This window comes from Stegastes partitus, unplaced genomic scaffold (assembly GCF_000690725.1).
Source record: "Stegastes partitus isolate 25-593 unplaced genomic scaffold, Stegastes_partitus-1.0.2 Scaffold797, whole genome shotgun sequence".
In the NCBI taxonomy this organism is placed as follows: Eukaryota; Metazoa; Chordata; class Actinopteri; family Pomacentridae; genus Stegastes; species Stegastes partitus.
In genome coordinates this window covers 258132-270895 of record NW_007578528.1, presented here as the reverse complement: position 1 = coordinate 270895, position 12764 = coordinate 258132, and the positions used below count along the sequence as shown (strand labels likewise).

The window sequence follows — 12764 nt, the reverse complement described above, 5'->3', positions numbered from 1 at the left end:
CTGTAGACTCAACAGCTTACACATCGAATAAATAAACTGGTAGCAGCTTAAAGGAGCCGTGCACACTTCTAGCAGGACCACAGGAAGAAAGGAACGGATTCATTTCAATATTCTAGCAAACTGAAATATGTCATTTGCAGTCCACACAAAAAAAGGTGGATTTCACATTTCACAGGAGGTGAATGATTCGAGGCTTAACTGGAACCCGAGTGACTCAAAAACAGCGTCAGTATTAATGTGTTGTTTCCAAGATGCTAAACCTGCCAGGAAACTTGTACTTTACAACGAGGGAGTCCTGACCGCAGCTCGGCTCGAACAATATGAGGAAATAACAGAAGCACGGGCAGCTTTTCTGTTTATGAAAGGTGACTTCTGGTAAGAGGCTGGCCGCCTGGAGAGTTCACATCTTCTGGGAGAAGCTTCATCTTACTGTCATTTAGTGTTGCAGGAAAACCAAGCTGGAGTTAAATGTTTGTGGCGTGTAACTCTGTGGAAAGGCAGCGTGAGTGTGTGCTGGTGTTTACCGGTGCTCTGGAAGACGCCTGGGTTGCAGTGGCAGTATCTCTGAGCAAAGGCCTCCATCATTCTGTCGATCTTCTGAGCTTCGCCGGGCAAACGGAAACTCCACAGGAACTGCCTGCAGAAAGCGGGTCAAGCTTTAGGTCGAGTCTCACAGAACAAATCCCGCAATCGAGCCGGAGCTCAGCGCTTCCCCCTCAGACCCGGGGCGGCCACGAGAGCGGGACTTTCCGCCGCCGGTCGGGTTTGTTGGCCGGAGAAAACCTGGATGCGATTCAGGAGAACAGCTTACCTGAGGGCCTGGACGAGGTTGAGATCGGTGAACTCGTGGAGGTCGACGAAGGCCTGCAGGACTTTGATGTTGAAGTCGTCCCTGCAGAGCAGCAGAGGTCACGTTAGGAGCAGCTCAGACTGAACAACAGCAACCAGGTTTAAAAACACAGCAGTCGGTCCAAACAGAAAGAAAAACCACCAGAGAGGCAACAGTAGAGACACAGAGGTCAAAGATTTACTAAATAAACTGATAAAACACCTCCAGGTAAAATAATAAAAACTTAAAAACACCTTATGTAGTTTAACTAAAGGAAAAGTGGAATAAAAGAAAATAGAGAGAACAAGCAGAAACACAGGGCTGGAGGTCACAGAAATAAACAAAAGACCATAGACCATAAAACAGACCAAAGGAGAAAAGAGGTGTGCAGTGAAATAAAAGCCAACATTCCTCCATAAACACCATCTAAAGCAGTATCTGTGTTTTAAGCATCCACATTAAATATAAAATCCACATTTTCTACTGATGGAAGAACCTGTAAACATGACAGATGTTTGTCCACATGTTGAGAAGTCTGCTGTAAGATCGTCATTTTCCACATTGAGAGGAAACAATTTCTACATTAGATTCATTCGATCACAAATCATCACATTCTTTCTGCTCCATCGTCTCTGACTTGCTTCAAATAAGGACATTTATAAACATATCTGTGAATTTTATATTGATTTAACTGTTGATTTATTTAAAAAACAAAAACCTTCAATGTGAGAAAAAACCTCAACAGGGAATTTTTATATTTTAATTTTATCTCAGAAAGTATTTGATAAATCAGTTTAAAATTTCACAAATATCTAGAAATATAAAGTTTATGCTATAAAAAATATAAAGTGAATCAGAGAAAACAGCCTCAGATTTCTATTTCAAAAACTGCTAAAAGTCAGGAATCAAAAAAATACATATATATGTACACACACTCAAAAAATATCTAAAAAAATGTCAAAAATGATTTGACATTGACATATGAAGCTCCAATTTGCAAAACGTCTTTATAAATATTCATATTTTATGGTGCAAAAAATGTCCGGTGAGTCAGAGACGACGGAGCAAAAGATCTGAGATTAAATTAATCAGCTTTTATCTTTAATAGTTCCTCAGATCTATTAAACAGATTTAAATGTGGAGAAACCTGCTGAAAGTGGGCTGACGGATTTTAATTTTGTTAAATTTAGAAACCAATTCATGAAGCTAAAAATTCAGAAATATCATTTTAAATATTTATAGTCGATGATAAAAACTAAACCAGACACGGTGGAGCAGAAGCTCCTGATTAAAGCCGTCTCAGGCGTCTGAACTCGCTGACCGTTCTCCGAGATAGTCTCCGATGGCCGTCTTGTTGAGCCCTTCTCCTTTGTACAGGAACTGAGCGATGTCCTCCGGTGTGTGTCTGAGCAGCTCGTTCTCCACCAGAAACATGATGCCCTGCAGAGAGCACACACACTCCGTCACCACAACACAGCGAGCAAACAGCCAGACGCACAAGCAGCCGCTCCACCGCTCGCTACCTTCTTTGGGTCCATGTTGAACTTCTTCCTCCCCATCGCCACGTGTCGGCTTTTCTGTAGAGTTTTACTGCAAAGTGGACAAAAGCGTTGATCAGAGCTGCTCGTCGTCACTCATCCCTTCATCATTTATACACTGTGTGCTGACGGCTGATCATATACAATAAAATCAGACAGTTACAGGAAGAGAATCAGATCCTTAATGACCAGCTGGAGGGAATTTCTCCATCCATCCTCCATCACTACATCACACTTTAACATAAAGCTTATCAGCAACTAAATGATGTATTGCTGAATTAACACGTTGCTCCTTTAGACCAATATTTCTGTCATGTTCTTTGTATCTCAGCTTTTTCCCAACATTTAAAAAGCTTCAGCGGTAAACACAGTGTGTAAGCTGATTTAGGTCAGTTTCTGTGGTTCAGCCTGTTACGGTGACAGATCCCACTCTGTCTGGAGCAGAGCTTAGGTCCCGTTACCTGCCCTCTGTGCTGGTCTCCAGGCCCTCCACCTCCAGAATCGCCTCCCTCAGCTCCTCCCTCAGCCTCTGGATCTCCTGCAGCAGGACGCCCTTCCTCCGGCGGATGTCCTCCAGCTCCGAGCGCTCCTCTGGGCTCAGGTCTACTGGGACTGCAGGGGAAGACAAGAAGAATGAGTCCAGGACCGCTGCAGCTGCAGATACGACGGGCTGCAGCCCGAAACAACCCCGGTCCAAAGCTGTCGCTAACGGCAGCACAAAAATGTGCTCAAAAGTTCACTGTTGCTCAAATATCCTACGATGGAAAAGAGTGGAGGGAGCAACAGGAGAAGCTAAAGCTAGCAGGGAGGTTAGAGAACATGGAAAGGCACCAGGTGAGGACACCTGGAAAGGTATTCTGTACTTTCAAACATTTAAATGTGTCCTTCTGAACTTCTAAACCCCCCAGAGGGTTTAAAACCAGTGGTATCAGAAAAAACAATCACCTCTAAAATCCTGACTACTCACCAAACTAAACTTTATTCTACATGTCGTATTAAAAAAACGGCCAAAACGTAAATCGTCCTCAGCTCAGCTGAGTCCATGAGACTCATGAGTCGGGTGTAAACCAGGAGAACTGAGCAGAGAGGAGCCGAGCAGCAGAAAGCAGTGAAACATCTACATCATGTGGAGCCTCCAGGTTGTCCTGACATGTTGTCACTTTAACAGCTTTAAATATAAATGTGCGGAAAAAACCTGTCGACGGGAAACTTTTAACGAGTATTTTATTCATGGATCTAAAGTATCACAGATGTCATTACTCACATATGTGCAAAACCAGTTTCTAAAAATGTTTTGTTTAATAACTTACAACCGTTTCTCTGCCTTTATTGCTGCATTTGACATTTTAAGCAAACAGTTACCGTTCTACATATCTGTATTTATAGAGTTTAAGATAATAAAAAAGAAGGAATAATCTGCATGCATTTACTTGTTTTTTTTTAAAGCGTAGCTGTCCTGGTTCATATCTTAATGGTTTCCTCTCAGTGTCTTTTTGTGCAAACCCGTTAGCATTCCTGCTAACTGAATGTTAGCGAAACGAAAACAAACAAAATTTCAATATTATATAATATATTTCAATATTTCTAAAACTTTCTTACTACAAATACGACACTGTGCACGAGAAGCTGCTGATTATTAGAAGCTTTGTTCATTTAAACCACTAAAATATTCTCGCTGTGCAATAAATAATAGATTGACTTGAGTTGTCTCCTGATTTGTCCATTTGTGTTGTGAACGGTTTTCACACACTCGCTGTGCAAAGTGAGTCACTGTGGACCTTAATTTATTATTATTCTATTTAATAAGGAGAATTCATCACCTGTGATCTGAGCTCAGTTCTGATGTGGACAGTTTGAGCAACAAGAAGCTGTTCAAGAGTCATTTATCAGCTGACTTTGGATAATTAATCCATCATCTCTACACCTTAATCTTCACTAGGGTCATGGGGGGCGGAGCCTATCCCAGCTGACTCAGGGTGAAGGCAGGTTCACCTGGACAGGTAACCAGTCTATCACAGGGCTACACTTAGAGACAGACAACCAAGCACACTCACATTCACACCTACGGACAATTTACAATCACCAATTAACCTCAGCATGTTTCTGGACTGTGGGAGGAAGCCGGAGAACCCGGAGAGAACCCACGCTGCACGGGGAGAACATGGAGACTCCACGCAGAACGATCCCGGGTGTCCTCACCTGGACGCCAACCAGCGACCTTTTAGCTGTGAGGCCACAGTGCTAACCACTGATCCACCTGCAGCCCTGCTTGTTTTTTAAATGTTTTTGAAAACTGTGCAAACTTGACCTGCTTGGACAACATATTCAGTGACTTTCTAAAATAAATGCAGGCGTGTAAATATCTCCTCAGCATTTGTGTTGAGTCATAATCCCATTTTATCCACTCGGCTCCCAGACCAGCAGACACACCTTCCAGCACAAAGGCAGGTTAATAATCAGGTCAGACTGAATGTAGGTCTCAGAGCTGAGGGAGCGCTGAAACTGTTCCAAGGAGCAAAGTTAAATCCCTGCATTATAACACATACATCTATAGAATACAAGATGTGCATTTATTTATATATATTTATTTATGGGATGCTTCATAAACTGGAGCTAGTCTAATACAAAAGTCCTACAATGAACCCTACATTCATTTGAATGAATGCAGTCTCCTTTTCTAAATGGTATTTTTCACAATAAAAGAAAAAAGCAGAAAAGAAAAACAGCACATGTGAGATTAGAACACAGCTAAAGGCTTAAAGACGGACATTTAACCTCAATATTCAGCACAAAAGTCATGAATCCACATTAATGAGGAAAAAAGCAACCAGAAGATTAAAGAAACGAGCAGAGAAAAAGAAAAGATAAAGAAAATCATGCCAATAAAATATATTCTCACATTCATCAGTAAAAAAAAAATAGTTTTTAAATCCCTGAAGATAATTGCTTAACTGTCAAAACAGCTGCTGACTAATATATTTGCGGACAACTAATAAATCGATCTGTGCAGCTGTACTTGGTTGATGAAGAATCACATCACTTTTATAGAGATTTATAATATTTTTGGTGGAAATACCTCCATGTATGTAAATTCTTCATCTGAACACAGGAACGGTCTTTATTTAGCTTCAGTGTACTTTGATTTTCTTGCTTCTTCCAGCCTCAGTTGTAGTGTATCTTATCTTGACTTTATACATATAAAATTACACAATATATATGTATATATATTCCTATTTTTAAGCCCTATTTGTCAGTGTAACCCAGTAAAATTCAACTGCACCACAACCTGCAGCCTCCAACTGAATCAAGTCACTCAGCCCACTAGTCTGTTCAATAACACGTTAATACCTTTTTTTGACTCTCACAGCTCATCAAATTTGCAAAAGCAGCAGATAAACAACAAAATGAGACAGTTTTCCTGCAGCTCTTCATGCTAACACTGGCCTATTTGAACCTGATAACTTTCAGACTGCAATAACAGAAATCTATCATTACTATTCTGAATAAAAGTACAGTTCTGCACATTCACTTGGGTTCATTGTTAGTGTTTTATATGCGTTTTTTAAAGCCTTATTGTATTGCTGGTGCTGAATAAATAAAGTTGATCTCATCTTATATATTCTAGGTATAACAGACTTTCGCTAAAATGTCTACTCATTGCTGCATTTGTCAAAAACAATCCCAATATATATAGTTTTTTTCATATCTTTGGCCTTATTTGTCAGTGCAATGCAATAAAATTCAGCTGCACCAGAACCTGCAGCCTCCACGTGAATCACCTCCGGCCTGATCTGCACATTACAGGCTTCATGCACCTGCAGGCTCCTTCACAGAGTCGATCTGTTCTGCACAAAAGCCCCGTTTCGGTGCATCTGAGAGCAGCAGCAGCTTGTTGGTCGGAGCCTCCCGGAGCAGCCGGTGTTTACTCTGCAGAACAAGCAGCTGCTCCACACCGGCAGCACCACGCCCACAGCTGGATCAGCCTGAATCACACCGCAGCGGCACCGCTAACGGCGCTAATTACAGGCTTTCGATGGGATAATTAATGTTTTACGAGCTGCGTGTAACCTGGAGGCAGGTTAAAGTGTTAAATGTCCAACGGCGCTAGCTAGAAAGTTAGCACAGTCCAGCAATCAATACTGATGCTAAGCTAACGCGCTGCTGTGGCTCGTTTTAACACGAATACAGTCATCATGAGCACCCATGTTTGGAAGAAGACCCCCACGGAGGGTTTATGGGGGATGATTTAAATGTACATGTTCCCCAGGAGGCTCAGCTGGTCACACCTGAGCTAACAAGCTAACAGCCTGAGCTAGCAGTCTGAGCTAGCCCCCGTTAGCCGCAGTTAGCCGGTGCTAATGTGTGCTCGGTAGTTCCACTTACTGTAGTCCAGGTCGTCCATCTTAGGCGCTTTGCTTTTAGGCATAAATAGTTCAGAGTCGACGGTCATCCAATGTCAGAAAAAAGCGGATATATGTGTGAATATATCCCCAGAAGCACAGCAAGAAAACACAAGCCCAAGTGTCGAAATGTTGAGGCCGAGACAAAGAAGCCGGAACCGCCGCCTGCCCGGACAGAGGTCAGCAGGATTTCAAAATAAAACCCCGACACGGTCAGGGACGTCTGGAGCCAGAACCACAACCAGAGTCCGAGTCAGAACCAGAATCTATCTATCTATCTATCTATCTATCTATCTATCTATCTATTAGACACAGAAAGAGAATGAACAGAAATAGAATCAGAACCAAAGACCCAGAATGAGAACGAGAGTCTATTATATATATTATATTCTATATTTATGTTATTTCACTGAATGAAGTGATTAGAATGAAACAGCAGAATATAACCAAATAAAACTATAAAACTCCAGACCAGGTCTACGCCTACAAAGTGGGTCAACTATGAAAAATACGTCTGTTTAAAAACAACCAACCAAATTTAAACTTTCCTACTTATATTTTGAGAGCCATGTTGAAACTCCAGAACTCTACTTGGATCAGACTTTCTACCAATATTTCTATTTTTGTGCTAAACGTCTCAAACCTGCTCCATCAGTTCTGAAAGTTGAACAAAAGAACTTTTCTCTTCATGTCTGTGACTCAGTGTTTCCTGTTAAAGTAGTGGTGTGGGTCAGAACCAGCACTAGTTCACTGCTGCTTTATCACGTTTTAGTTAATGAGCTCAGAGATGGAACTTTTCATGGCAGCTTCAGGTTTTCTTATTTTTCAACTCATCTATAATCAGATTATTGATCTACTGTCTGATAGTCCAGGTTCTGGATCAGTGACATGATGAGAACTAACAGAGAACATTTCAGGTTTTTATCTTTCATAGTTCCTCAGATTTCAGTGTGAGAACGAACCTGCTGACAGGCAGTTTTTTTTTTTTTTTTTTAAATAAATGTACCTCAGAAAACACTTAACAGGAAACTAAAAATTCATTTATCTTTATAAATATCCATAGTTTATGGAATAACATTTTTTCAGCAGATCCGTGACGTCCGAGCAGAAGGCCTTCGATGGTTTTAGCCAGAAGGTGTTGTAATATTTGTCAGTTGTCTTTCTCACCACATGGTGGCGCTAACAAATAAGGAGACACACAAACAGAGATGCATGAATTTGCTCCCAGACAAACGTATGAAGTTACATTTATTCCAAACCATATAGAACTATTACCTGTACATTGTATACGTAGATAATCTTCATTGTTTTTAGTAATAATTACATTTCATCCACTACAGACACCTGAACGGCACCGTCAGGTTCACGCCGTCTACGACACCATGGTCCCAGCTATGGACGCCATAGACGACGAATCTCCTCCACGTCCAGAGGAAACCTTCTGGCAATGACTCCATTCAACGTGTGTGTAGCTTCTTCTATTTGGTAATTAACAAGCCTAGACTCAACGTGTCGTCCTCACATTCTGGAGCTGAGTAAGCACAGTGTAATCCTGGTAGACTAGCTGCTTCGTGTGCTCAAACAAACAAACAAACAACAAACAAAGAGCAAAAATAAACATCCTCGTAGGCAAAAAAAAGTTTTACTCCATTTTCTGCAGTTTAAACAGTTCATGATCAACAGCCAGACTTACAGGCTTCATTTGTTTTTCTTGTAATCATACAAAGGCATTGATTTGTCCCAGACGTACAGTATGTGGACGGTTGGCACAACATCTCGCTGATTCGTACATTGCACATGCTAATGATTTAAACGTCGCCCAGATCCGAGGACGTCAGCAGGTTTTGATCAGAGACAGGTTTCTGCTGTTTGATTTTGTTCTTCAGATATTTGTGTTGTTTTTTTGTCACAGTGCAGCTTCCTCCTCGTCTGCACTGCCGGATTTTAGCGTTTTTTTTCTCTTAAGTGATTCTGTAAACAGTCAGTTCTACCTTTCAAAAAGCTATTACTGCAACGTTTAGGTGATTTCAGGCGGACAACGTAATGAAGTCCATCTATTGTTCTGCTAACTCTAGTGCGTCTGACTGCTCTTCAGCTGGATCTTAAAGCTCCTATGCGTCCTAGTGTTGTGGTTTCTGTGCGACTCCAGTTTCTGTGCAAAACAAATGCACGGCCTCCCACTGAACGGAGGCTCCTAGTTTAAAGACATGTTCTAGACGTACGACGGTGCCGAGGGCTAAGGCTGTGAATCTGGACTTTGAAAAAAGAAAAGAAACAGGCTAGAAGCACTGACGAAGAAAGCTTGTTCAGTCATTTTTTATGTTTAACAGGCTGCAAAAGCTGATATCGTTGACATCATCATCGTGCACCACTGGCTAAGAAAAGCAGGCAGATTATGCAGAAGCCGTGGTCACCGTTCAACGGCTCCACGGCCCTGAAAAGCTTGATCTCGCTGCTCTACTGGATTACTCGCTCGAGCAAAAGTGTCATTAAAGTGAACTGGCGGCCACATTTTGTGTGCGGCCGAGTGGCATGCTCAGAGATTGTTGTCATGTCTGATAGGTGGACAGAGATTAAGGAGGTTTAGGCTCCTTACGTAAGAAAGAAAAGGGCAAAGGTACAGCTGCACTGTCTAGTGTCAGATAAGGCATTCCTCTCAGGGACATTTGGACGTTGGCGGAGGTTAAAACAGGGTCGGATCTAGTTTTTCATGTTAAACAACAACGTGTCTCTGGATTTAATCTGATTCCATCTCAATGTAAGGCAAAGACCAGGTAGTGCTTCTCTGCATGCATACTACGACGTATACATCCAACACATGCACTATCGGCACTAACAAACACCCACAAACATTCGATTGTTCTTCCCTCCTGTCATCCCAGGCTGTGCAGTCGTCATGCTTCTCCAGCGGCTGTGCAATGAGGCGCATTTTTCATCCATTTTCAAATTCACTATTAATCCCTGCAGTCGTGCTCCGGTGGCGCGTGGCTCGGTGGGTTATCCCTTTCATTAATCCTTAGAAAAACAGTTTCTGCTATCCAGGCTATTTTCAGAGTGTCAGAGTATGGACGGCGACGCAGATTATGTAACTCAGTAGAGCGCTGATATGTCAATCGACCCGACCAATCCCTGATTAGAATCTGGTGATCTTCACCCCGGAGTCTCCGACGATGAGCCGAGCCATGGACGGATGAACCTGAAGCACACGGAGGGAAAAAAGAGCTTTAGCAGGAAAACCATGTGTCTAAACCGTGAGTGAGTGTCAACTGATTAACCGTCTGGACCACAAGACCATCAGATGATTTAATTTAAAGAAAAAGAAAAATCACCAAAATGAAAACATTAATCAGCAACTGTAGAAACAGAAAACGTTGTTGGACGACTCATGTGACAGGTGGTTCTGTCAGGGAAAAGACCCAAATCCAAGCTCAACATTGTGACATGTCTTCAAAATACCTTCATTCTTCTTGTCTCATTTAAAATTTCATGACAAATAAAAATTCTGAGCTCCTCAGAGCAACCAAATGTCCACGACTGACTCGGCTGTGACAAAAATTCAAGGTGTTTTCAGGTTGATATGTGCGACTGTGTCTGTCGGTGTCGTGCTGTTTCTAGAACAAGTTCCCTGAGGTACCCCACCAAAGGGATCAATAAAGTTCTATCTAATCTAATCTAGGTTGAACTGCAGGCAGTGTTTCCTCAGAGAGACACGATCAAACCGACTGGATCAATACAATAAATAGTCGTTTGTGGAGGTTTTAAACATGCAGACATGTGGAGTCTTCATTTAAAATAGAGTTCAGTCTTTTCTAGAGGACAGAAACTAAATGAGACACATGATTAAAGGTTTGGTCTGTTAGAGGAGGAAAGAAAGACGAAAATATTCACATTTAAGAAGCTAAACTCACAGAATTCTGACTCAGTTGCTTGATTATCAAAATATTTGATGATTAAATTCATCCATCCATCATCTCTACACCTTAATCCTCACTGGGGTCATGGGGGGCGGAGCCTATCCCAGCTGACTCAGGGTGAAGGCAGGTTCACCTGGACAGGTAACCAGTCTATCACAGGGCTACACTTAGAGACAGACAACCAAGCACACTCACATTCACACCTACGGACAATTTACAATCACCAATTAACCTCAGCATGTTTCTGGACTGTGGGAGGAAGCCGGAGAACCCGGAGAGAACCCACGCTGCACGGGGAGAACATGGAGACTCCATGCAGGAAGATCCCGGGTGTCCTCACCGGGACGGGAACCGGCGACCTTCTAGCTGTGAGGCGACGGTGCTAACCACTGATCCACCTGCAGCCCTGGACCTGACTAGTTAACACTTATTGATTCTGACTGAGTTTCGTCCACTTGCTAGACCCATCACAGATTTTCCCATATTCAGAACCAAACGCTGTCATCGTCTCCTCACCTGGGCCTGCAGCGGTCCGTACGGTACCAGCTCCCCGTCCACCGTAAGCGTTCCTCTGGCCGACAGCGGCTGCAGCCTGAAGGCCCGGCAGGTGACGTGGCTGACGTAGGGCGAGCTGACGGAGTGGTGGGTTCCCCGCTCCATGGCGAAGAACAGCCGCAGCAGCGTCGCTCTGGAGATCCCGGCCCGCACGAAGGTCAGGTGGATCAGCCCGTCGTCAAAGTGGGCCTGGGGCGCAGCGTGGAGGTCGGCCCCCAGGTGGGTCTGGTACAGGGCCAGCACCAGGACGAAGTCCCCCTCGATGGTGACCCAGTCTCTGGTGGGCAGCGGCTGGTCCAGGGGCGGCAGCAGGTCGTCTCTCGGCAGGTTCAAAGGCAGCGACACCAACGGACGGTTTTTAAGCGGTCCCGCTGGCTCGGCCAGGTCGAAGTTAAAGGACGAGGACGGCGTGCGCAGAGACGGCGACGGAGACGTGGAGTTGGGGGTGTTGGGTCGGGGGGCGAGGTAGGACGACGAGTGGGGGGAGGCGCAGGACGGGGAGGAGGGCGGCGTGGGCGACAGGGACAGGGACAGGGAGGGCAGCTTCGGAGGCAGGGAGTTGGAGTGGGAGTGCTGCAGCAGTGACAGGGGCCGCGGCCGCGAGGCGTTCTGGTTCTGGTCCAGAGTCTTGGGCTTGTAGGAGAAGGGCGAGTGGCGGAAGGGGGAGGAGATGGTAAGGGAGCGCTCCCGGGCCCCGTCCAGCGGGTATGACTCCTTCTGGTAGAAGGTTCCGTTCAGATCCACGTCCTCAACGCCGTACGAAGGCCCGGAATCTGCCTCCTGGCCGAACAGGGCGTTGGCGATCTGACTGGAAGGCGCCGAGTTCTTCCTCAGCTTCTGCCGGCTCTCCTGCAGCTCGTCCGGGTAGCAGCTCTCCGGATCCTCGTCGGCCTCCCGGCCCATGTCCAGCCCGTCGCGCTCGCCCAGCTCCCGAGCAGGCAGAACCCCCTCCCCCTCCACAGAACCTCCGTCCTTCCCGCGGTCCTCCTCCTCCATCTCAGCAGAGTCGGCCTCGTCCTTTATCCTCTCCAGCCTCCCGTCTCTCTCGCTCGACTCGGAACTGGTCCCGGACTTCTCCTCCTCGGCCTCCATCTCCACCTCCAGCTCGCCCTCCCTCTCGCGGTCCTCGGCCAGGCTGCTGGCTCTCACCACGCCGGTGCCTCCTCCTCTGGCTCTCTCCCTCCTCCTCTCCCTCTCCCTCTGCCTCTCCTCCTTCTCCCTCTCCCCCTCCCCCCGGCGGAGACTCCTCTGCTCGCTGATGCCCATGTCGGAGCAGGTCCGGTGGATGGGCGTCCTGCAGAAGCCCTCCAGGCCCTCGGTGATGCTGCGGGACAGCGGCCTCCTGGGCGGGGGCGGCGTGGCGTCCGGAGACGTGGCGACGATGGAGGGGGGCAGGTAGGACAGCCGGCCCTTGTAGGAGCGCAGGGAGGCGATGCGGACCAGCGTTCCTAAGGTGAAGCGAGCCGAGCCCAGACCCCGATACCTGGAGGGAGACGAGAGTTAAGCTACATGGCATGAAAAGGTTCTG

General features: G+C 45.3%; 2 protein-coding genes across 2 annotated transcripts in view; both read right to left on the bottom strand.

Annotated features, from left to right (window-relative positions):
* cyth2 (cytohesin 2) overlaps positions 1 to 6906 on the bottom strand; it is a 15684-nt gene extending 8778 nt beyond the window's left edge. Inside the window, exons 1-6 of the mRNA XM_008292245.1 lie at positions 6751 to 6906; positions 2829 to 2979; positions 2353 to 2419; positions 2151 to 2269; positions 812 to 892; positions 525 to 637 (exon numbers count right to left, since the gene is read on the bottom strand). Of these exons, the coding sequence (XP_008290467.1) occupies positions 525 to 637; positions 812 to 892; positions 2151 to 2269; positions 2353 to 2419; positions 2829 to 2979; positions 6751 to 6817 (598 nt within the window). The 5' untranslated portion in view covers positions 6818 to 6906. The remainder of the gene's footprint in view (positions 1 to 524; positions 638 to 811; positions 893 to 2150; positions 2270 to 2352; positions 2420 to 2828; positions 2980 to 6750) is intronic.
* A 1083-nt stretch (positions 6907 to 7989) lies between these two features.
* sphk2 (sphingosine kinase 2) overlaps positions 7990 to 12764 on the bottom strand; it is an 18093-nt gene continuing 13318 nt past the window's right edge. Inside the window, exons 7-8 of the mRNA XM_008292244.1 lie at positions 11198 to 12719; positions 7990 to 9963 (exon numbers count right to left, since the gene is read on the bottom strand). Coding sequence (XP_008290466.1) covers positions 9901 to 9963; positions 11198 to 12719 — 1585 coding nt within the window. The 3' untranslated portion in view covers positions 7990 to 9900. The remainder of the gene's footprint in view (positions 9964 to 11197; positions 12720 to 12764) is intronic.